Here is a 24,477-nt window from a genome sequence, read left to right as displayed (position 1 = left end):
ATAGTGTTTGACCTTGTAATGATCATGTTGTTGATGATTCGTACACGATGGTTTTGTACGGGGCATCACACAAAAGAAAAATAAGGTGAGACTCAGATTCGATCCTTGAACTAACATAGAATTAAACAGTACATTAACCAATCAGCTAGAAAATTTTAAAACTAAAACACAAAAGACAAATACAATATAAAACTAGGATTTTACTAACGACAACTTTAGGACTGTTATTAACATGCATTAAATAGATGTACATGGCGATTACTATCATTTTCTACTTGGCGGTTATCAAGGTATACAATAATCTATAGTGTGTTAACGGTTAAAGACGACCAAAACCCTTAAATTAGTACCATTTGAAGTAGAAAAAAATATCTGTTTAGTTGATCGCTTAGTTTTAACCCGTTTTCCATGCCAAGTTCATGTGGTTTTTTTAGCACAATACGACCATCTTTGTAAAATTAATTATTATTATTATTATTATTATTATTATTATTATTATTATTAGAAAAATGATAAACGTAGTCTAAGGGCTATACTTAAGCATATCAAATATAATTTTATTCCATATTTGTAACTCAACTCTATAATGAGTAATATCAATACTAAATTTATATAAAAAAAGTCGATATTAAAAAAGAAATATTTCTACTTTGTAATTAATTAAACAAAGTATATATAAACTTATTTATAGTAAGTTCAAACGGAAAAAAAAAAAAAAATCATTTTCTTGGGTTTTGCTTGAAACTATAAAAACACATTTCACCATTGCCGGCGATATATCTTTATCTTTTCTGCGTCGTTGCGGTTCTATTTATTATGTCGTCGAAAATTACAACATCTGAAGGTGAGGAACACGCTTTTTATTCATCACATAATTATCAACCATAAATACATGTTATATTTAAAGTAGGTTTTAATTTCGCCAGCTACATAAAATTGGGGTTTTCAATTTTCAGAAAAAGTTAAATCAATCAATATGTGCATAATAAGATTGTCTGTCAGTTTGTGAGTTTGATTTTGATAGAAACTATGATTTTAATGTCTTATTCGTGCTCATGTTACTCTGCTTGTTTCCTGCAGATTGAATTTAGTTATTGAAGCTTTTAAAATGGCATCTGGAGGCATTATTAGTATTCCGTCAGATATAATTACTGAGATCCTATATCGTCTTCCGTCCAAATCTGTTGGTCGTTTCAGGTGTGTTTCAAAAGATTGGTTATCTCTACTTACGTCACCACAATTCATCAAAATCCATGAAACTACACTCAACCAAAGTCATATCATTTATCAAGTGAACAGTTCTATTATACCTTATTTAATTCCATTTCATCAGTTCGAAGAAGAAGAGGCATTACCAGTAGAGTTTCACTTAAAATTGCCTTATTTCACACCCGTTGTTTATGGTTCTTGCAATGGCCTTGTTTTGATGTCTTATCATCACGATGATTTTGTGCCTGATATGCTGGTAATTTCAAACCCTACAACTAGAGAATATGTGGAATTGCCAAAATGTGATTATGGTTCAGGAATTATGTTTGGCTGGTATAGGATTGGATTCTTTTATGATGCCGAGAGTAATGATTACAAGGTTGCTACAATTTGCCGTGTTCATCGTTCTTCTAATATTCATACTATCTGTATTTATGTTGATGTTTATAGTCTTGGAACTAATACTTGGACGCGGGTGACTGATTATCCTTATAAACATCGGTGGACATCTAAACCAGGTGGACTTGTTAATGGTTTTTTACATTGGATAATCAAGGGTTTTAATGATCTACCGATTCTCGTTGCCTTTTGTTTAGCAAATGAGAAATCCAGTGAAGTGTCCTTACCTAATGATTTAGATATACTGTTCAAGTACCATGTTTCCGAACTTGTTAATTTTGATGGAAAGCTTGCTATTTTTGTGGAAGGTGAAATTTGGTTGATGAAGGAGTATGGTGTGAAAGAATCTTGGACTAAGATTACACTACATGGATTAGATGAAACTCCTATATCAATTAATGAACTGAGGATTTTTAATTACAATGAAAAAATTCTGCTGGTAGGCGACAATCAAATGTTGATGTATGACATTGAAGAAGGAAAGTTATGCAAACATATGTATGCTTCTCGGAATATCGGGGACTTGAAAGTTAGGGCTATGTGTGTTGAAAGCCTTGTGTCATTGAAATCAAGTGGGACGAGCTAAAAATTTGCATATACAAGTTAAGATATATGCATAGCAGTAGGCTTATTCTTCATTTTACAATTCTCCTTATCAATTCAATTCATGGGGAGATTGCATATCTTATATTCTTGATGTAACGCATAATTTGAATATGTTTTAAGTGGTTTGAATGATCATCCTGTGTCTGAGATGCATGAACGAACAAGATTTTCACCCTAAAACTTGTTTGTATTCATATCATTATTAATATGTTTACTGATGCATACATCAATTTAAGGCTTTCACCCCCTGTTCGTGCCTAAAATGATATTTAAACAGTGAACTACAATGTACCAATTTTACATGAGAATGGTGGTTATGCATGTGGCCTAAAGGATAGAAAGAGCACTTGTATGTTATTATGCTTGGAACAACTACAATTTCAAGGTTCATTTAAAAAACAGCAAATTGGTTGGAATCGACTAGTTTTAGCGACTTCAAAAAGAATGCCACTGAGATTTTATGTGATAACACTTCAACAATCAACTTAGTTTAAGATGCATGGTAGGAGTAAACATATTGAGTGGCTTGTCTTATTGAAATTCAGGGGTACGAGTGTTGAAAGACTCGTCTAAGTTAAATTAAGTTTAACGAGTTAGAAATCTGTAAATTACAATTCATGTTGTCGATTTAGTTCATGTAAGCCATCACTATGTTTTAAGTGTTGTTGGCTGTATTTTAAGCTTAACTTACTACATTGAATAGGTATCAGTTCATAATAACACTTTGCATATTGACATGTAGGTTCGTTTTTATAAATAAAGACACTATTTGCTAGAAGAAATTACCAAAAAGACTAACACTTCGCATATTGACATATTTGGATTACCAACACAATTTCGAAGCTGATCCAAATAGTACGAGTACTTATCTAGTGAAATACTGATGAAAACAGACAACAATATCACGGTGAATGTTATCAGAGTAAATAACGTGGGTGATCATAAACACGATAGGTGATAAATATAAGTGAAACCTTACTTCTAGTTCTGCATATGCGTACAACCTTTGCTTTAGTGAAACCTTACTCCAGCCAATAAGTAGGTTAAAAGAAGAAGAAAAAAAAATTGTGAGACGCCATGAAAATGGTAGAATCAAATTTTCATGAGTTTTAACCTGCCTGAAGTTTAATTTAGGCTCTAAATGACAGTCAAGTCGCCAATAAATTGATGGTTGCTGGTGACTCCTTAAATAGAGCCAAAGAAGGGTAATAAAGTCATTTACATTTATTCAATCAACTCATTCAACATAAAAAGTAAACAACAAATTGTATTCTCTCATTATTCATTCTGTCATATGTACTCAAACAGAAACTAATGAAGCCCCTTAGTAACGTTACATCGTTGGTGCCTTTAAGATTTTATATAAACTGTATTGAACTGATTAATGAAGCCACTTTGTAATGTTACATGTGCCTTTAAGATTTTATTTAAACCGTATTGAACTAATTTTGAACTATATGTTATAAGTTTTTTCTTTTGGCGAAAAAAAAACGAAGACTTATATAAAACGGAAAACGTTTTAAAAAATAAAAAACAAATTCCACAAGAGATGCAAGAGAAGCCCGATGAGGCTCGTACCTATAAAGCGGCTAAATATACGAACTATCTTTACCGACCGAGCCTCATATGTTATAAGTTTGTAACAAAAATAGTATGCAACTATTAAAGTTTGTATAAAATGGAATGGTAGTTGTGGATTGTATTTACGTTAAATCTTAAAATATATATTGTGGTTAACGCTCTAAATTCTGTTTTGAAATTGTAACACTGTATCCACCTATGTTTTGAGCTTATAATTTTATAAACCAATCATGAAAAACTGATGAAATAGCTTGTTCCTTAAGTTGATTAAAGTTCATGCACGTACTAGTTTACAATATGCCCTCTATAACATCCCCCTACCCCCTTTCGCTTCAATTTTTGCTACTTTTCTTTCCCTCGATTTCATTAAAGAACAAATTCTATCACGCTGCAAGTAACTTCTAACTTGTAAGACCATAGATAATGGGGCTGCATTCCCCCAAATGTTCATGAGGTGTCAAGACAAACGTCCCCACAAACGCCCGGAATGGAGAGTTTGTGGGCGTTTGTCTTCAGACGTTGGTCGGCGGATCACGGAGAGAGGAAAGGGGCAACTTGTGACATGGCAGCATGAAATTGGTTATGAGTATTTTCTCACTCCCACTTTTAATTATTTACACCTCAAATACCAATCAAATTTTACCACATCACCGTCAAACTTCTTACAAAAGCACCCCATTACAACTCCCCCTTTTCCCAGCCACCTTTCCCAGCCATGGTCCAGTCATTGACTTGGCCCAAAAAATACACCTTACTCACTCCACGTCACAATCACCGTTATCTATGGTCTAATCAATTTGTTCTTTTAGAATATGATACAAACACAATTGAAGATGTGGTTTAAACAAATATTCAGAGTAACAAGGACTGTACATACAATATATACACAGATCCAACCGAAACCAACACATACAACATCAATCGACTTGTTAAAATGCAAGGCAACAGATTGTGGAATATTGGTCGATAGATCACTGGTCGCTTACTGCATGGTTTAGTTTCTTTTTCAATATAAACTTTGTAGGAGTTTTCGACAAGGCAAAATTCCCGTTATCATCTATCTTGCCATAAGAAGCAAGACTAGGAGCCATCACAATCTTGCATTTACTTGATGTATCACACCCCATTTCAATTCCAAAGTATGACAAATGGTCTGATATACTATTTCCCGACACTGATCTGAAACGTTCATAAGTATTGATAAATCAATTGGTGTTGTTTGTTTTCAGTTTACAAATCTTATTATGTCTTATGTTTGCGCGCTCGCAAATATTTTTTTTACTGAATAAAATGTTTTATTCTGTCTGCAAACTTGCACACTTAGAAAAATGCTTTTTAGTTGTGTAGACAGGATCCGATTATTTTGCAGACACAAAAACAAACGGTCTTTTCAGCTTACACACCTTTAGACCACATCGTCTCTACAGACATCGCAGACTTAAGGCAAAAACATCTTAAAAAACAAACCGCACCTAACTTTGCAGTTTATATAAGGGATGGTAATTCTGGATCGTTTACTTACAGACAGGTCTATTTGAGTTGCGTTTTATCTCAAAAGGGTCATACAACGATATTAGGTAAACAGCTTGATGTTACCTTAAGTCATTAGATAAATATCGTTGCAAAATTGTCCTTTCTCATCAAAATTAACTCGTTATATATAAACATATGAAAAAAGGCTTACCTGCTACAATTAGGGTCTTCACCAGAACCGTCACATATCATTTCAACCGGATAAATAAGAAATCCAAATCCAATATTATAGAGCCACACCTGCATTTTGATGCATCGTAAAGTTAAAAATGAGAACATGAAAATAATATGTTCAATAATACTTTGGTCAGATTTCGTTAGAATATAAATATACAGACACAGAAGGGGGAAAAAAAAAAAAAACACACACAATGAATTATTTAAAGTCAATTGATGAATGATGGTCATTTCAGTGTTCCAGAAATCGGTTTTACTCGGCGATTAATCGCCAATTAAAAGGTTTTTAGAGACCTCCGTATCAATTAATCAAGATCGGCCCCAAAAACCAGGTCAAAGTATGGTCAACGCCAATTAATCGGTCAACAAACAAATACTACCACTAATAAGAAAGTTCAAATGTTACCTCTCTTGGGAAATGATGATATGTCTTCTGTGGGAAATACTGATAATACGGAGGCAAATGTGGGACCAGATCGTGTGCATGTGTTACTCTAAACGTATTTGGCACAACTTCACTATAATACGATGCAAAAGCAGCATTACCAATTCTAGGCATTCCAAATGTCGTAACCTGAACGTTCTTCGATCCGTACATGAGCTGTAACACCATAAACAATCCTTCAATCTATATCTATATTCTATATCATAATTAAAAAACCTACAAAAGCCGCATATAGTTACCGCAAGGTCCAGTCCACAAAATGCAGCCATAGCGCCTCCCATTGAATGCCCCGTCACCATAATTTTTAGGTCTCCGTATACTTCTCTTGCTCTACTAACGCCATCTAATATACCCGGTCTTACAGTTGTATTATTGTAAGCATTAAAAAATCCATGATGCACCTGAAAATATGGACTTAAGATGAAACAATCATCAAAAAAATAGCACAAAAAGCAAAATTATTGCAACGTGCACCCACCTTGCCATTTGTGCACCCGGGATAGTCAAAGTCAAGCTGCTTCCAGAATAAATCCTCGATCCAATTCTGTATACTGTAATCACATACTGCTTCATGAGAAATAATATATATTCTGCAATATTTATATTAGTAACTGAAGTGAAATGACAACTACACCTAGTTTCTTGGGTGCCTCTGAAAGCAATGACGATAGCATCAAGATCATCTGCAACCCCAACAAAGGCCTGTAATCGGTATTCAAGTCAGTACATACAATTAATGGACCTCGAAAAGGGTACGACATAACGATGAAACCTTCTCGAGTAAATGAGTAATTTACCCATTTACTAAAACAGAAGATTATAAACAATAACTAACTTGCTGACGTCAGCATCTACCATCTTTTTTTAAATTGCTACTAAAACGCTACAAAATGAATGTACCTGCAGGCAATTCTGAATATCAACAATGAGCTCTATCACTTCAAAACCCTGCATTAACATTACGCCAAAAGATTATTGATCAAAATGTACAACCAAAACTCAAAAAAAAAAAAAAAAAAAAAAAAAAAAAAGAAAGAAAGAAAAAGAATTGTGCAGATGTTATAAGTATCCTTCCAGTATAACTTTTTTAAAAAATTTAGTTCCTGATTAATAAGTTAGCGCACCAACAAGTACCTCGGTCAGGCCATCACATCTAGAACAAGTCCATGTAAAAAGGTCAATCAAATCTGACATGTAAACCTGCATAGATGAAGGCAACTTCTATTATTATCATTGTTAACGTAATAAATCAGAAAGATCTTATCTTGTTAAATATGTTAGCCATATGCCAGTTCATAAAGAAATATAAATATATAATATGAGTGAACTTACAGCAGAAGCATATTGCCCCATAGTCACGGCAAGTGTGTGGTTATAAAGCTGTGATGAAACCTTACTTTTGATATTAAGTCCTGTGTAAACGTAAAAGTTGAAGAATAAGTAGTCTAAGAACCGAAAAAAAAAAATAGACATCATTGTACTTGATAATAGTAAATACATGAATTGAACTTGTAACGGAAATTGAAAAAAAAAACTTTAGACTTCTTATTCTACGGTAACAAACTAAATTCATTTACCATCAAACAGTCTTGTATATCTATAAAGGGAATTCTGCTCCATTTTTGTATATATTAACGAGAATGAGTATATTATGAGGTCATGTATAATATTATTTACTCAACATATAATTTACCAATTTGTTCAAGGTATGATAGAATAACAGGCTATCAGCTACACATATGTGTTCCCCAAACATATGCCCCCGTGGCAAACATTAAGATGCATTTTCATAAACTCAAAAAAAATTTAATTACCAGAATTTGAAACTAATGGATTAATACATACACAAATTAGGTAACTATTAAATTGAATTAATGTTTCTAACAGGGTCGTTCCGTCGATTCCGATTTTTCATATGGACACCGTTCAATTAATAAAAAATAGGTGTTTTGTATACAAAAGTTTTAAATATATGTATGAATAAGTTCTAGTAAATACTACTCCGTAAAAAATTAGGTTAAGTACCAGCATCAATCAGAACAATCTTTTTCATAAGTACTACATATAGCTTAATTATAGGCCCCTTTGGATTATGGGCCCTGTGCAAGCGCACGTGTTGCACGCCCTCAAATCCGCCTGGTTTCTAAAAAGATAATATTGATAGTTTAGAAAATTTCGAGTTCATTAAATGCAGCTTAACGTGTACACGGGCACACGTTAGCAAAACCCTTAATAAAATTATGTCAAACAAGGAGTAGAATTAAAATAACCAAATTCAGCCATTATTCAGGCAAGCACCATTATCATTAGGTTTCCTTTTTGTGTAAATCAAATTCTATAATAACAATAAATAAATAATCAATGAACAAATCAGACACACAAACTAATAATGGCAACAAAAAATCAATACATAAAGTCCATTGACCAGATATTACCTCTGCCAGTAGAACTAACCAATAAACACATTATTATCAGCAACGTCATCCACCATCTTCGTTCCATATATATATAAATTAACTGTAAATGCAAACAAACAGTAACAATAACTCAACTCAAACGGTAACAATAACTCAAACGGTTACGAAATTATAAATTGATGGCAAATTTACATGCTGATTCATGGTGATCGTATAAACCCTAATTCCCGAATCACTACGGCAGCCGTCAAGATGTTGGGGGATGAATTGAAATTGTATAAATTGTAAATTTGTTGATTCAAATTAGGTAGTCTTTATTGGAGGACTATGTGTGTTAATTTAGTAATCTAAATAAAGATGGAATTCGGAATGATAAGGATGGACAATGGCGTGTTGTTGATGTTCATCCGACCGATGAACGGTGAATTGTATATATGTCTCCAAAATAATTATTATTGTATAATTGTATATTGTATATGTATATTGTATATTGTATATGTATATTGTATATTGTATATTGTATAATTGTATAATTGTAATTGTATATGTATATTGTATATTGTATATTGTATATTGTATATATTTATATAAATATAAATAATAATAATAATAATAATAATAATAATAATAATAATAATAATAATAATAATATATACGTAGTGAAATGACTCGTGAAACTACGGGTTTATTTAAACGAAACAGTTTAATGATATATTTTAGGTATTAAGTGAACGTAAATGTTAAAAGTTATTTAGTTTGATAACCCGTGAAACCATAGAGTCCGACTAAGAAACTCGTCAGTTGAACATTTCATCAAAAACATAAAATGCATATTAAACAATTCATATCAAATCATTATAGATAATATTGATTGTCATTTTATTTTAAAAATTTAAATTAAAATATAAATTTAAAATTGGTTTCCTTATGCCTAGCTTTTATACCTTCTCGTACTCAATTAAAAATAATCTATAGTTAATATTATTAAATAATTCAAAATTATTTAATTTTAATAATTAAAATAACTATTAATAAGATCTACTTTTTATATATAATAACAAACACAAAAATAGGTCATCTTATCTAATAATAACTAATCCTAGCCTTCCATTTCTAATTAACCACTAAATCTAGACCATTGAAATATCTAAATCATGATTATGATTTACTTTATATATAATATCTAAATCATAATTAAAATAACTATTAATAAGATCTACTTTATATATAATAACAAACACAAAAATAGGTCATCTTTGTGATGACCCGGAAATTTCCGATCAAATTTAAACTTTAATCTTTATATATATCCGACACGATAAGCAAAAATCTGTAATGTTGAGTCTCGAAAGTTTTGAAACTATATTTCTGTAGTCAAATATCCTTTGACCATGCCAAACGATTCACGAACAATTATGTGTAAATAAATATATATACATATACATGTGTGATTATTAAATTGAGATATATTAATAAAACATTGAACGGATTAGTTAATATAAATATAAGCTATGAGATCTATTTTATGAACTTGGAAATGCTATCAAGATATTGAATAGATAATACTTTACATGAACGTATTTGTTTGATGTAAATTTATCAACGAGATTAAAAGATAATATCAAATGATTGAATTATCAGATACATTGAATTATGATTTCGAGTCTCTGTTATGAGGCCCACTTTGAATTAGAAAACTCTTACTTTTAACGGTATTCGGAATAAATGGTAAAGTGATTTACAAGTAAGAACAAAGTATCACTTATTGGGAGTTAGACAAAAGTTAGTGGAGAATTGAATTTCATAACACTCGATTTATCATATAGAAGGAATAATTGGGATAAGATTCGTTGACTAGATAAACCCATTTGATATGTTATATTAAGATATTTTATTTAGAAAGTTAAGGAAATTAAACTAAACATTTACGCATAAAAGAATGAAATCAAATTAAGTTTTAAAGCGTAAACGTTATAGGATTTTCGATTATGTAAATGATCTTAAATTATATAATTAGTTTTGAAAGGATAACTAGTATGTTATTAGATAAATATTTTAAAAATGTGTATAAGATTATAAATTTTAATTTAAACTAGTCATAAAACGTTTTGATTTTTAAACTAATATTAATGAATAGGCTTTGTTAAATAACAAGATTATGAATTATAAAAGGAAATGATCAAAACACTCAAAAGATTAAGTTACACTTTGAGTGGGTTAGTTTTTAATTAATTTAAGTCTAGTTATTAATAAAGGTACGTGTCACAAAATGTTTAATTTAAAATAAAATATTTTGACAAACAACGAGACTTTGATTTATAGAAGGAAATGACCACAACGCTCAATTTTATAAGTTATATTTTTATAAAGGTAATTTATTATTGAGTAAGTCAAAATTTTGTAAAAGGTACACGTCACGTAACGTAAAAGGCTAGTTTTCTAAACGTACGAAAGTGCGCCCGAAAAACCGAAAGTGGTACATGAGTCGTGAGACCACGACAGTGTCATTTTTGTAAAAATTATATTTTTACCATGCACGTAAATATAATATAATATATAATTAATTATATAGATTAAATATTAATTTATATATAATAATATTATCTATAAAACAAGACTACCCTTCAAAACCACGTTCTTGAAAACCATGTTCGAATATCCTTGCAATATCTATTTGTGCGTATATAGTGGCAACATATATCTATAAAAATCAACTCGATCAGGATTCAGTTTTCACTCTTTATCTCTCTCACGATATATACACATATATTTATATTATAAATATTATTATTAAGATTAATATTTTTATTAATCTAATTATTATCACTAGAAGTATTATTATTAGTATTAATATACATAAAATACTACGACGAGGTCATGAGCGGGTCATTTCAAGACAAGTTTTATGAGTAGGATAGGGCTAAGGAAATTATGAGTTATGGCTATGGAGGTGATGGGTATGGTTCATGGGTATGCCCTTGAGGTCAAATTGGTAGTTATCGTCTCCGTCGCGTCTACGTACCTTTCCTACAGCATTGAATCTCAATATTGATACGTGAGCACTCATAACTTAACTTTTATTTACTAATAGTGTATCCCTGACTAGTGCTCGAGAAAATAGAATTATGCATATTTGTATTTTTGATATTGCCCTTAGATAGGTTATGTTGAATCCTGAATTAGTTACACCTACGGTTGAGATAAGGTATAAGATATGCATGTCCTTGGAAAGCTAGCGAAAAATTAAAAACTTTTCATTTAGATATCGAATGGATTCGATGAACGGTTAGAAAGTTATGAATTAAACAATTAATTTCGTAATTAAAAATGCTGATAATAATTAGTGAACTAATTTTCTGGGTAATAAAAAGTGGTTATTTGGATTCTACTCGTCGAGTAGATGAATTTTCATATAAAGCACGTCTCGTTTCGTTGAACGGTTGTCAAGTTATGGATAAAAGAAGTTTTGTAAATTTTGATGAAACGTCGTTACGGAAACTGAAATTCTCGTTGATCTGCGTTGTTTCATATTAAAACAAAATTATCACTGAATTCTTTGCTGTAAGATGTAACAAACGACTCTGGTCGTTTGTCAATTCGAGTCTCGACGATTTTTCTAAAAATCGTCAAAGTTGACTGTTTGGTCACATTTTAAAATTCTAAAAAGAGCTGAAACTTTTTTATTAAAAATGTCAGTTTTGTATCAGTTGTCATGGTCGGCCTGATGTGTGTTTACTTTTGCCAAAAATCATGTTATATCTTTGTGGTAACGAGAATTTGAAGGTTTTGACCGTTTGTCAATCCGAGTTTCGAGGAATTTTCTAAAAATCTCCAAAGTAGGCTACTCGGTCACTTTTGTAAATTTATTAAAGCTGAAAAATTAACTTTGAAACACCGAAACCGCGTTGGCAACTACGAGTTGTCTAGGTTTAGTTTACTTCTGTAAAAATTTATGCTTAATCTTTTTGGTAATGTGTAACTTTTATCTTTGGCCGTTTATCAATCGGAGTTCCGATAATTTTTCTAAAAATCGCTGAAGTGGCCGTTTAGTCATGTTTGACCGAAAAATCATTTTTGTATAAGTTATTATATTTTTGCATGCGACCTCGTTTTTACTTTAACCTTTGACTTTTGCACATTAGTCTCGAGCATTGGGATTGTGGTACACTATGACTTGGCCTAGTTTATTAGACAAATATTGACAAATACATAAATATATATAATTACTATAGGTTCGTGAATCCGAGGCCAACCCTACACTTGTTCAATGATGTTATATGTATTTTTACTACAAAATACAGTATGGTGAGTTTCATTTGCCTTTTTACCCTTTATATTTTTGGGCTGAGAATACATGCGCAACTTTTATAAATGTTTTACGAAATAGACACAAGTACGTGAAACTACATTCTATGGTTGAATTATCGAAATCAAATATGCCCCTTTTTATTAAGTCTGGTAATCTAAGAATTAGGGAACAGACACCCTAATTGACGCGAACTCTAAAGATAGATCTATCGGGCCCAACAAGCCCCATCCAAAGTACCGGATGTTTTAGTACTTCGAAATTTATATCATGTCCGAAGGAGGATCCCGGAATGATGGGGATATTCTTATATATGCATATTGTTAATGTCGGTTACCAGGTGTTCAATCCATATGAATGATATTTTTGTCTCTATGCATGGGACGTATGTTTATGAGAAATGGAAATCTGAAATCTTGTGGTCTATTAAAATGATGGAAGCGATTGTTTAAGTTAAACTAATGAACTCACCAACCTTTTGGTTGACACTTGAAAGCATGTTTATTCTCAGGTTTGAAAGAGATCTTCCGCTGTGCATTAGCTCATTTTAAAGATATTACTTGGAGTCATTCATGACATATTTCAAAAGACGTTGCATTCGAGTCGTTGAAGTTCATTAAAGATTATTATTAAGTAAATGACAGATTAGGTCATTTATAGTTTGGATATTATGAAATGGTATGCATACATGTCAACTTTCGATGTAATGAAAGATTGTCTTTTAAAAATGAATGCAATGTTTGTAAAATGTATCATTTAGAGGTCAAGTACCTCGCGATGTAATCATATGTTATTGTATTCGTCCCTATGGATTGGGTCGGGTCGCTTCATGTGGTATCAGAGCGGTGGTCTTAGCGAACCAGGTCTTGCATTAGTGTGTCTTACTGTTAGTTGTTAATATGCATTAGTGAGTCTGGACTTCGACCGTGTCTGCATGTCAAAAGTTTTGCTTATCATTTTGTGTCGGAAATCATCTACTTATCATCCTTAGGAAATTATCTGCTTATCATCTTAAGTCTAGACGCGTTTTCCTGCATTTATTGCATAATAGTGTATAGACGAATTCTTATCTTAGTGTATCTGTTACTGTGAACTTTGACTAACATCTTTCAAAGATTCTCCGTAATTTATGGGATTTTGGTGTTATATATACATATGCAAATTATGTAATTGAAGAATACCAAATTTAAATCCTACAATCTATTTCATAACAAAATTCCTCCCCTAATCATACGAGATGGATCCCTCAACCAGTTCGAACTCCTCAGATTTCGACAGCTATGTCGATATGGATTTCCATTCGAGCTCTGAAAACAGTGTGACCGGAATGGATCAACCAATCGGTCATCATCTATTCTGGATGAAATGGGGATGGGTTCGTAGCCTCCTCAATTATTGGAGACAAGAAGAAGGTGATCCTTTCCATCCACCAAATTGCCCTATTGGCGATGAACCTGAAGCACTTACCGGCGAACCTGTTCGTGAAACCATCTTCTATCTTATTTCCAGAGTATCTCATCACGATTATATATTATATCAAATTCTAGATTTTATTTATCCGCTCGTCCTAACCGACAATCATCCCGGTATACTAGCAGAAGTTAATGAACTTCGTGCTCGCGTGATAGCTTTAGAGCTTATGGTGCAAGGATTACAAACACCATCAGCAGCACCAGCAGCATAATCAGTACCACCAGTAGCATCAACATCGCAAACCTCGATACCCTAAACAACAACAGCATCACACGCCTCAACATCATAATCTATATCTCGGATATCAACATCACACGCACCATAGATACCAAGGAGTACTAACAACAACAAACGATGAAGTATTGATTCATAACTTCATCAGAAGAACATTCTACGGTGATTATGTAATCTCTAAAGTCTTAGAGATTATCTATTTCCACCCTAACCCTAAATCAGATGAGTGAACCAAAATGATTCAAGGAAGAATCAAAACCCTAATAAGAATAGTGCGCGATTTACAAACTAGACTTGTTATACAAGCATCGCTAGTAGTTACCGGAAGTATCATCAGCAGCAACAGTACCGTTAGCATCACCAGTATAGTCAGTAACGTCAGCATCGTCAGAATCAACAACACTTATGACATCACATATTCCGTCAGTTCAAGAATCATTGTGGAAACCATTACGAATTAATAACGAGGATATTGTATCAACGAGTCATGAAGTATTACCTCAGTTCCTTCGAAGAATTTATATGTATATCCTATATATACATATATATAAATTTTTAACCATAAGAAATCTTTTCGTACTAAGCTATTATGTATGGAACTTAACTATCCGGTTAATTCAAATTACTAATATGCTATGATGTACATTCTTCGTTAAAAATTTAATCATTGTTAACCACAATCTGTGTTGCATCTCAATGAATTTTATTTCATAATAAATCAAGTGTATTATTCAATAACATGTTTGATTTTACACTTTAATCTTTGATGCGCTGAAAATTTTCTATATCACATCAATCGTACCTTGCGAAGTTCGCAAGAATTCCACAAGCATCAACATTCTTCACTAAGGAAAAATCAATAAGAATAAATATTGAAGTATTGATTACATTAGTGAGATACTCCGCGAAATTTTGTAATTCCTAATGTTTTAGAGATTACTCATTTCTAATTCAAGCCAAAAAAAAAAAAAAATCAAATGAATTTAATGTGATTTTAAACTCATTAAATCTGTATTAAATCTGAAGAAAATATACTCACATATATTTTCATAAAGACTGAAATGAAAATTCTTGTTCAAAATATTAATTGTGAAAATTTTTTTAACTGGTAGGTAATACCCGGGAAATATATTAAATTACAATTAATATGTTACGTCCTTCAATTCGGATCCAACAATCATCAACTATACCAACATGCATTCTTCTATAGAAATCAAAACAACCATACTCATTTGAATCTAATTACATGCTCTGATTTTGGGAATTTCAGAATTTAACTCGAGATACAACCGAAATCATTATTCTTAGATCCTTACATTTTTCAAAACTATACTTGGAATTCAAAACTGTGATAGAACATCACTTTTAATCGTAACACTCAGATGAATATGAAAATCATTCGGGAGTCAGGACAATTCCATCATTTGGATATTGACTATGACAATCTGCATTTAAAACCCTTCGAAATTCCGGAAGACACTTCAAACATTGAACAATCGAGATGATGATCCAACCGCACATTATTCGAAGTCTTGTACCTGAAAAGCTCTCGAAACCAAAGTCGTAGTTTAACACGTACCCGCGTCGAATTCTTTATCATTTATTAGCAAAAACAACATTTCGATTCCTTTTCAAAGTAGCCAATTTTGTCACAGCTCCAGCAAAGCAACTTCGACCTTTCAGTCAGACCAGTCTTATTATAATTCCGATAAATACGTTGCCCTTTCGTCATTATTACTGGAAAACCTTTCATATTCCACCATATTACCACCAGTGTTTAATCATCTAAAACACAATTCTTCTGAATCCACCTCAGATTGATAATCTATGATTCAGATATTATTGCATTAAATGCAGAGGAAACATAAAAATGGTAGATGGTCTGAACGGCCAAAAGTTTGATGATAGAAGATAGTGAACTGGTAAAGCTCAGAAAAAGAGAATATTTGGAACTGGAAAACGAATTGAGCAAAGTATGAAGGAAGCAGTGGACAAATCACAAGGACTAAATCTGCCTTCAAAGAATCCAAATAAATCAGTGCCTGCTGAACTCGTTAGCAAACACCTTACTTCTTATTCTAAACCTTCACAGACAGATATTCTTCATCATCATCATATCTTAAATATTATAAGATATCTTTGTATCTTCCATTATACATATTCTCCATATCTTTGGAGATATTTTCACAACTATTCTTATCAAGTATCATTTATCTCTCCGTAATATCTGCAACATAAAAGAAACTGTGTTAGTTTCTAAATTCTGAAAAATTTGAATATGAATGTTTTTGAAGTGGTGTTGGGAACTGATGCATGGGTTAATATAATATAATGACACTTGATCAACGTCATTATATTACAGTAATTCATGCTGAGTTTCTAATGGACGTGATGATTCACAGGACATACCGTCATCATGTGTCATTTACACGACTCTTACATTCTATTTAACCTCTAAATATATCAAGAAAATATTTCTTGATGATTCGGTCTTTTTCAGGGTATTCTGGTAATTTAACAAATCAATATTTTACCATTACCATTTCCTTCTCAGAACAATTACTATGTTCATTCTGAAATCTATACATACGAATTCTGGACCATTACGAGAGCTATTTAATCGCAAGAAGAAGAAACGAAAGGACAAAGCTCTGAAATAGAAATTCGGAGCATAAACCGCAGCAAATAGAAGAGAGCATTAACTATGGATGACGATGACTATAGAAGACAGAAGCAGGGATATCGAAATATAAGGGAGAGTGTAAAATCTAACAACAACCCGGAAATTTACAACCCGTATATATCAATGCATATAGCAATGTAAAGACATGGGAGAACTAGAAACACTATAAACCCAGGAGTATAGTAGAAGTAAATAGATTCTTCTGGTGGCAGATTAAAAAGAAGAATGACAGATATGCAAGTTAAGAGGATATCAAGGATCAGGATGGGATGGAGCATATTAACGAATACTTTAAAGTAGGAATTGAGAAAGAAAGAATAGAAGGTGCGAGTTATAAGAAATGGAGAGGGTGGATTTATAGGAAAATTTATAGACAGAGCAATCACAGCAGATTATCGCGTATAACCAAAAGAGGATCCTAATCTCCTTAATTACCGACGAATCAAATCTTTTTATGGAGATCTTCTTCTAAATTCCTTAAATTTCGGAAGTCAATCTTGACTACGCCACCTGTTAGGTCAAACCTGCATTTATTCATTTTCACTCTTAGGTGATAGCTTCATTCGTGCTCTTCACAAAAACAAATCGTTTTATCTATATCACTCAATTATGATAAAACTCTATTATCGATTCATATTCGTCATGAAAACATTTTATTAGTTAACCATGACGACCTCGATAAAATTTCGGGACGAAATTTCTTTTAACGGGTAGGTAATGTGATGACCCGGAAATTTCCGATCAAATTTAAACTTTAATCTTTATATATATCCGACACGATAAGCAAAAATCTGTAATGTTGAGTCTCGAAAGTTTTGAAACTATATTTCTGTAGTCAAATATCCTTTGACCATGCCAAACGATTCACGAACAATTATGTGTAAATAAATATATATACATATACATGTGTGATTATTAAATTGAGATATATTAATAAAACATTGAACGGATTAGTTAATATAAATATAAGCTATGAGATCTATTTTATGAACTTGGAAATGCTATCAAGATATTGAATAGATAATACTTTACATGAACGTATTTGTTTGATGTAAATTTATCAACGAGATTAAAAGATAATATCAAATGATTGAATTATCAGATACATTGAATTATGATTTCGAGTCTCTATTATGAGGCCCACTTTGAATTAGAAAACTCTTACTTTTAACGGTATTCGGAATAAATGGTAAAGTGATTTACAAGTAAGAACAAAGTATCACTTATTGGGAGTTAGACAAAAGTTAGTGGAGAATTGAATTTCATAACACTCGATTTATCATATAGAAGGAATAATTGGGATAAGATTCGTTGACTAGATAAACCCATTTGATATGTTATATTAAGATATTTTATTTAGAAAGTTAAGGAAATTAAACTAAACATTTACGCATAAAAGAATGAAATCAAATTAAGTTTTAAAGCGTAAACGTTATAGGATTTTCGATTATGTAAATGATCTTAAATTATATAATTAGTTTTGAAAGGATAACTAGTATGTTATTAGATAAATATTTTAAAAATGTGTATAAGATTATAAATTTTAATTTAAACTAGTCATAAAACGTTTTGATTTTTAAACTAATATTAATGAATAGGCTTTGTTAAATAACAAGATTATGAATTATAAAAGGAAATGATCAAAACACTCAAAAGATTAAGTTACACTTTGAGTGGGTTAGTTTTTAATTAATTTAAGTCTAGTTATTAATAAAGGTACGTGTCACAAAATGTTTAATTTAAAATAAAATATTTTGACAAACAACGAGACTTTGATTTATAGAAGGAAATGACCACAACGCTCAATTTTATAAGTTATATTTTTATAAAGGTAATTTATTATTGAGTAAGTCAAAATTTTGTAAAAGGTACACGTCACGTAACGTAAAAGGCTAGTTTTCTAAACGTACGAAAGTGCGCCCGAAAAACCGAAAGTGGTACATGAGTCGTGAGACCACGACAGTGTCATTTTTGTAAAAATTATATTTTTACCATGCACGTAAATATAATATAATATATAATTAATTATATAGATTAAATATTAATTTATATATAATAATATTATCTATAAAACAAGACTATCCTTCAAAACCACGTTCTTGAAAACCATGTTCGAATATCCTTGCAATATCTATTTGTGCGTATATAGTGGCAACATATATCTATAAAAATCAACTCGATCAGGATTCAGTTTTCACTCTTTATCTCTCTCACGATATATACACATATATTTATATTATAAATATTATTATTAAGATTAATATTTTTATTAATCTAATTATTATCACTAGAAGTATTATTATTAGTATTAATATACATAAAATACTACGACGAGGTCATGAGCGGGTCATTTCAAGACAAGTTTTATGAGTAGGATAGGGCTAAGGAAATTATGAGTTATGGCTATGGAGGTGATGGGTATGGTTCATGGGTATGCCCTTGAGGTCAAATTGGTAGTTATCGTCTCCGTCGCGTCTACGTACCTTTCCTACAGCATTGAATCTCAATATTGATACGTGAGCACTCATAACTTAACTTTTATTTACTAATAGTGTATCCCTGACTAGTGCTCGAGAAAATAGAATTATGCATATTTGTATTTTTGATATTGCCCTTAGATAGGTTATGTTGAATCCTGAATTAGTTACACCTACGGTTGAGATAAGGTATAAGATATGCATGTCCTTGGAAAGCTAGCGAAAAATTAAAAACTTTTCATTTAGATATCGAATGGATTCGATGAACGGTTAGAAAGTTATGAATTAAACAATTAATTTCGTAATTAAAAATGCTGATAATAATTAGTGAACTAATTTTCTGGGTAATAAAAAGTGGTTATTTGGATTCTACTCGTCGAGTAGATGAATTTTCATATAAAGCACGTCTCGTTTCGTTGAACGGTTGTCAAGTTATGGATAAAAGAAGTTTTGTAAATTTTGATGAAACGTCGTTACGGAAACTGAAATTCTCGTTGATCTGCGTTGTTTCAGATTAAAACAAAATTATCACTGAATTCTTTGCTGTAAGATGTAACAAACGACTCTGGTCGTTTGTCAATTCGAGTCTCGACGATTTTTCTAAAAATCGTCAAAGTTGACTGTTTGGTCACATTTTAAAATTCTAAAAAGAGCTGAAACTTTTTTATTAAAAATGTCAGTTTTGTATCAGTTGTCATGGTCGGCCTGATGTGTGTTTACTTTTGCCAAAAATCATGTTATATCTTTGTGGTAACGAGAATTTGAAGGTTTTGACCGTTTGTCAATCCGAGTTTCGAGGAATTTTCTAAAAATCTCCAAAGTAGGCTACTCGGTCACTTTTGTAAATTTATTAAAGCTGAAAAATTAACTTTGAAACACCGAAACCGCGTTGGCAACTACGAGTTGTCTAGGTTTAGTTTACTTCTGTAAAAATTTATGCTTAATCTTTTTGGTAATGTGTAACTTTTATCTTTGGCCGTTTATCAATCGGAGTTCCGATAATTTTTCTAAAAATCGCTGAAGTGGCCGTTTAGTCATGTTTGACCGAAAAATCATTTTTGTATAAGTTATTATATTTTTGCATGCGACCTCGTTTTTACTTTAACCTTTGACTTTTGCACATTAGTCTCGAGCATTGGGATTGTGGTACACTATGACTTGGCCTAGTTTATTAGACAAATATTGACAAATACATAAATATATATAATTACTATAGGTTCGTGAATCCGAGGCCAACCCTACACTTGTTCAATGATGTTATATGTATTTTTACTACAAAATACAGTATGGTGAGTTTCATTTGCCTTTTTACCCTTTATATTTTTGGGCTGAGAATACATGCGCAACTTTTATAAATGTTTTACGAAATAGACACAAGTACGTGAAACTACATTCTATGGTTGAATTATCGAAATCAAATATGCCCCTTTTTATTAAGTCTGGTAATCTAAGAATTAGGGAACAGACACCCTAATTGACGCGAACTCTAAAGATAGATCTATCGGGCCCAACAAGCCCCATCCAAAGTACCGGATGTTTTAGTACTTCGAAATTTATATCATGTCCGAAGGAGGATCCCGGAATGATGGGGATATTCTTATATATGCATATTGTTAATGTCGGTTACCAGGTGTTCAATCCATATGAATGATATTTTTGTCTCTATGCATGGGACGTATGTTTATGAGAAATGGAAATCTGAAATCTTGTGGTCTATTAAAATGATGGAAGCGATTGTTTAAGTTAAACTAATGAACTCACCAACCTTTTGGTTGACACTTGAAAGCATGTTTATTCTCAGGTTTGAAAGAGATCTTCCGCTGTGCATTAGCTCATTTTAAAGATATTACTTGGAGTCATTCATGACATATTTCAAAAGACGTTGCATTCGAGTCGTTGAAGTTCATTAAAGATTATTATTAAGTAAATGACAGATTAGGTCATTTATAGTTTGGATATTATGAAATGGTATGCATACATGTCAACTTTCGATGTAATGAAAGATTGTCTTTTAAAAATGAATGCAATGTTTGTAAAATGTATCATTTAGAGGTCAAGTACCTCGCGATGTAATCATATGTTATTGTATTCGTCCCTATGGATTGGGTCGGGTCGCTTCAATCTTATCTAATAATAACTAATCCTAGCCTTCCATTTCTAATTAACCACTAAATCTAGACCATTGAAATATCTAAATCATGATTATGACCTCATAATCTTAAGTTTAGCAATACCGAGACTAAAATACCCTTAACATTAGAAAAAAGACGGGATAAAAAATATCCATCTTATTAACCTAATTCCTCTCTTCTAATGTTCTACCTTATTCTTAATTCCTCCTACGTCACACTGATTCATCAAATTCTTGAGTTAAATTGGGGACCCAAAGATCACCTGCACATACAAATTTGGTCAATTATGACCTGCACGTACGCCGCCATCAAATTCTTTCGATGATGACAGATGATGACGACGATAATGATGAGTGATTTCATAAACCCATCTTGAAAACTCCGTGGTTGCCTCAGATCTGAATCAAATTGAAGGTAACAATCACAAATTCGTATATTTAGATCCCCTTTACAAATTACAAATTCGTATATTCAGATCCCCTTTAAAATTTGTTAAAGTTTTTGAACCTGATTTTGAAGATCAGTTATGGTCCCACTTTAATCGTCTTCCTGTAAGGTAATTTTGAAATTATTGTTAATTTGTTCAATACATTAATTTGTTATGTTAAAGGAATTTATTTCAACAACAGAGTTCACACCTAATCGCTCATCAAGATATTTCAATTCGCAATTAATCGTTCATCAAGGTATGTTTCATCAACTAAAAATTGGTTTGCGTACCTGAAGAGCTTTTGAGTGCTGATGCTGCAACAATTGCTCTTAAACTTCAACTAATATAGGTAGTTGTTATTAGTAGCTTTTATTTCTATGTATGTATTGTTTGTTTCAGAACCTTTTTTCAGTTGCTTAATGTGGGTAGAAGGATATTTCGTCTTTAATTGCGTTGCTTGCAGGTTGGATTTAGAACTTTTTATAATATTTTTTTGTTGCGTCTTGAAAATAGGTTACATGGGTTGTGTTCACAATGTCAGAGACATCAAAATTACTGGAAACACAACAGGAACCAAACAAAACACGGGACGAGTGAGATCGTAAATATAAAGTAAGGGGGTAAAAACACATCACATTTTTTTCGTATATTATTATATATTACAAGAGTTACACAACCGCTACACTCTAGGACTTAGTTCACATCTTACAATTAGGTAAAAGTATTAGCAATAGCAGGTGGGTATCCTCGAGTTTTAACCTTGACTATTACCCTTATATGAATTTTAGAGGTTTGACAATGGTAGTGTGGGTTACTGTTCTATTGGTTACTGTTTTATTAGGTTTATTCACATGATTTTCTTTTGATATTATGGATTTATGGGTATTATTTCAATTTTTAAAGCCGAACCAGCTAGATGTTTAGTAGTTTAGCTCTTGGTTTGTGTATATACTATACTGTTGAAATGAAAAGGTTACATCTTTGAATCTATCAAAACCTAAAAATACATGTCTATATAATGTATAACAAATGTGAATAGTTAGGCTTTAACCATGCGTTTTAGTCAAGCAATATAGCTGCCTTCTGTAGTCAGTTTCCATTAACCCTTATGCGAGAAATTTGTAGTTATAAATCTTTCAGAACCCACAACTTAAATTGAGTTATTTAGGAGAGACATGCTTCTTTCTGGGATTGCGTCTTCAGGTGCTACACATTTCGCAGTTGAACACAATATATCCAATTAATGAATTAAATTAATATTATGTCCATTACAAATTTAAAATTTTTATGTTATGCAGACGTCAGATGATTTATGGGCTAAACATTCGAATATGGTTCACCCGAAGCCTCACAGAAGGGATACATCAGCTTGGAAGGCTATTCTAAAGGTACGTTAATGCCTTTATATTATGGGCAGTGATCATCAACCATATTATATGTTAACATTTTTGGACAATTATATGTTGAATGCTCACATATAAACTTAATTACGGAGTATATGATATCTGCTTTTTCGTAGGTTATCGAGAGTGGGGAAAAGTTAGGACTAAAGCATTTTAGGCCCGTTAAGCCTTTAGGATCGGGAGATACGGGTAGTGTTCATTTGGTCGAGTTATGTGGAACTGGCGAGTTTTTTTTTTGCAATGAAAGCAATGCATAAAGGTGTTATGATTAGCCATAACAAGGTGTGAAAAACATTAAATTTGTAATTCTGTTATGCGAAAATCAGTTTTCGTAATATAACCTTTTTTTCTTTTGCTACACAAAATAGGTGCATAGAGCGTGCGCAGAAAGAGATATATCGGATGTATTAGACCATCCTTTTCTTCCAGCATTATACGCTTCATTTCGGGTTTTTTTTATTACTCCGTTGTATCGATAAATAGAAAATTTGGTTAACAGACGAAAATTAATTGCAGACTCCAACTCATGTTTGTTTGATAACTGATTACTGTCCGGGCGGGGACCTTTTTATGCTTTTAGACAGACAATCCATGAAGGTCTTAAAGGAAGACGCTGTTAGGTAAAAATACTGCTTAAATATGATAAAGTTGAAAAAAAAAAACACTTATTTGTTTTTTGTAATAATATATAAAGTATTATTAGACTTGTATTGATGTGTTTATTTGTTATCATTTGCTCAACAACTATATACCAACATTCTATGATTGTGTCCGTTACAGAAAACTACACAAATAATATAATATTTCACATTAAGTAATTTCTAACTAATACTTGCTTAGTCCCATAAAATAACCCCGCGAATTCGCGGGCATTAAGCTAGTTTAATAATAATAATAATAATTAATTAGTAAGATTTTTAATTTTAATTCAAAATTATTTAGATTAATGACATGTTTGTTTAAACAAAATAG

At 31.8% G+C, this 24,477-nt stretch overlaps 2 protein-coding genes across 2 annotated transcripts; one reads left to right on the top strand and one right to left on the bottom strand.

Moving 5' to 3' along the window:
* The first annotated feature begins 721 nt into the window (after positions 1-721).
* LOC139858856 (F-box/kelch-repeat protein At3g06240-like) lies at positions 722-2,370 on the top strand. Its single transcript, XM_071847691.1, has 2 exons — positions 722-844; positions 1,081-2,370. The coding sequence occupies exon 2, from the start codon at positions 1,109-1,111 to the stop codon at positions 2,192-2,194; it is 1,086 nt and encodes a 361-aa protein (XP_071703792.1). The 5' UTR covers positions 722-844; positions 1,081-1,108; the 3' UTR covers positions 2,195-2,370.
* Positions 2,371-4,488: 2,118 nt separating this feature from the next.
* Positions 4,489-8,793, bottom strand: LOC139857232 (probable feruloyl esterase A). The gene is made up of 11 exons (XM_071845968.1): positions 8,560-8,793; positions 8,386-8,467; positions 7,283-7,362; positions 7,085-7,150; positions 6,851-6,898; positions 6,585-6,652; positions 6,429-6,501; positions 6,190-6,351; positions 5,912-6,106; positions 5,480-5,568; positions 4,489-4,974 (listed from the first exon to the last, which is right to left on the bottom strand). The coding sequence occupies exons 1-11, from the start codon at positions 8,569-8,571 to the stop codon at positions 4,767-4,769; spliced, it is 1,083 nt and encodes a 360-aa protein (XP_071702069.1). The 5' UTR covers positions 8,572-8,793; the 3' UTR covers positions 4,489-4,766.
* Between the last annotated feature and the right edge of the window lie 15,684 nt (positions 8,794-24,477).

This window comes from Rutidosis leptorrhynchoides, chromosome 7 (genome assembly GCF_046630445.1).
Source record: "Rutidosis leptorrhynchoides isolate AG116_Rl617_1_P2 chromosome 7, CSIRO_AGI_Rlap_v1, whole genome shotgun sequence".
NCBI classification, from domain to species: Eukaryota; Viridiplantae; Streptophyta; class Magnoliopsida; order Asterales; family Asteraceae; genus Rutidosis; species Rutidosis leptorrhynchoides.
Note: the sequence above shows the minus strand (reverse complement) of the source record. Positions and strands in the feature narration are given on the sequence as shown.

Coding starts and splice junctions, on each gene's coding strand:
- LOC139858856 (XM_071847691.1), top strand. CDS start 1,109: ATGGCATCTGGAGGCATTATTAGTATTCCGTCAGATATAATTACTGAG.
- LOC139857232 (XM_071845968.1), bottom strand. Junction 6,899..7,084: donor GATGTGATGGCCTGACCGAG/GTACTTGTTGGT, acceptor ATGTTAATGCAG/GGTTTTGAAGTGATAGAGCT. Junction 6,107..6,189: donor TTTGTGGACTGGACCTTGCG/GTAACTATATGC, acceptor ATGGTGTTACAG/CTCATGTACGGATCGAAGAA.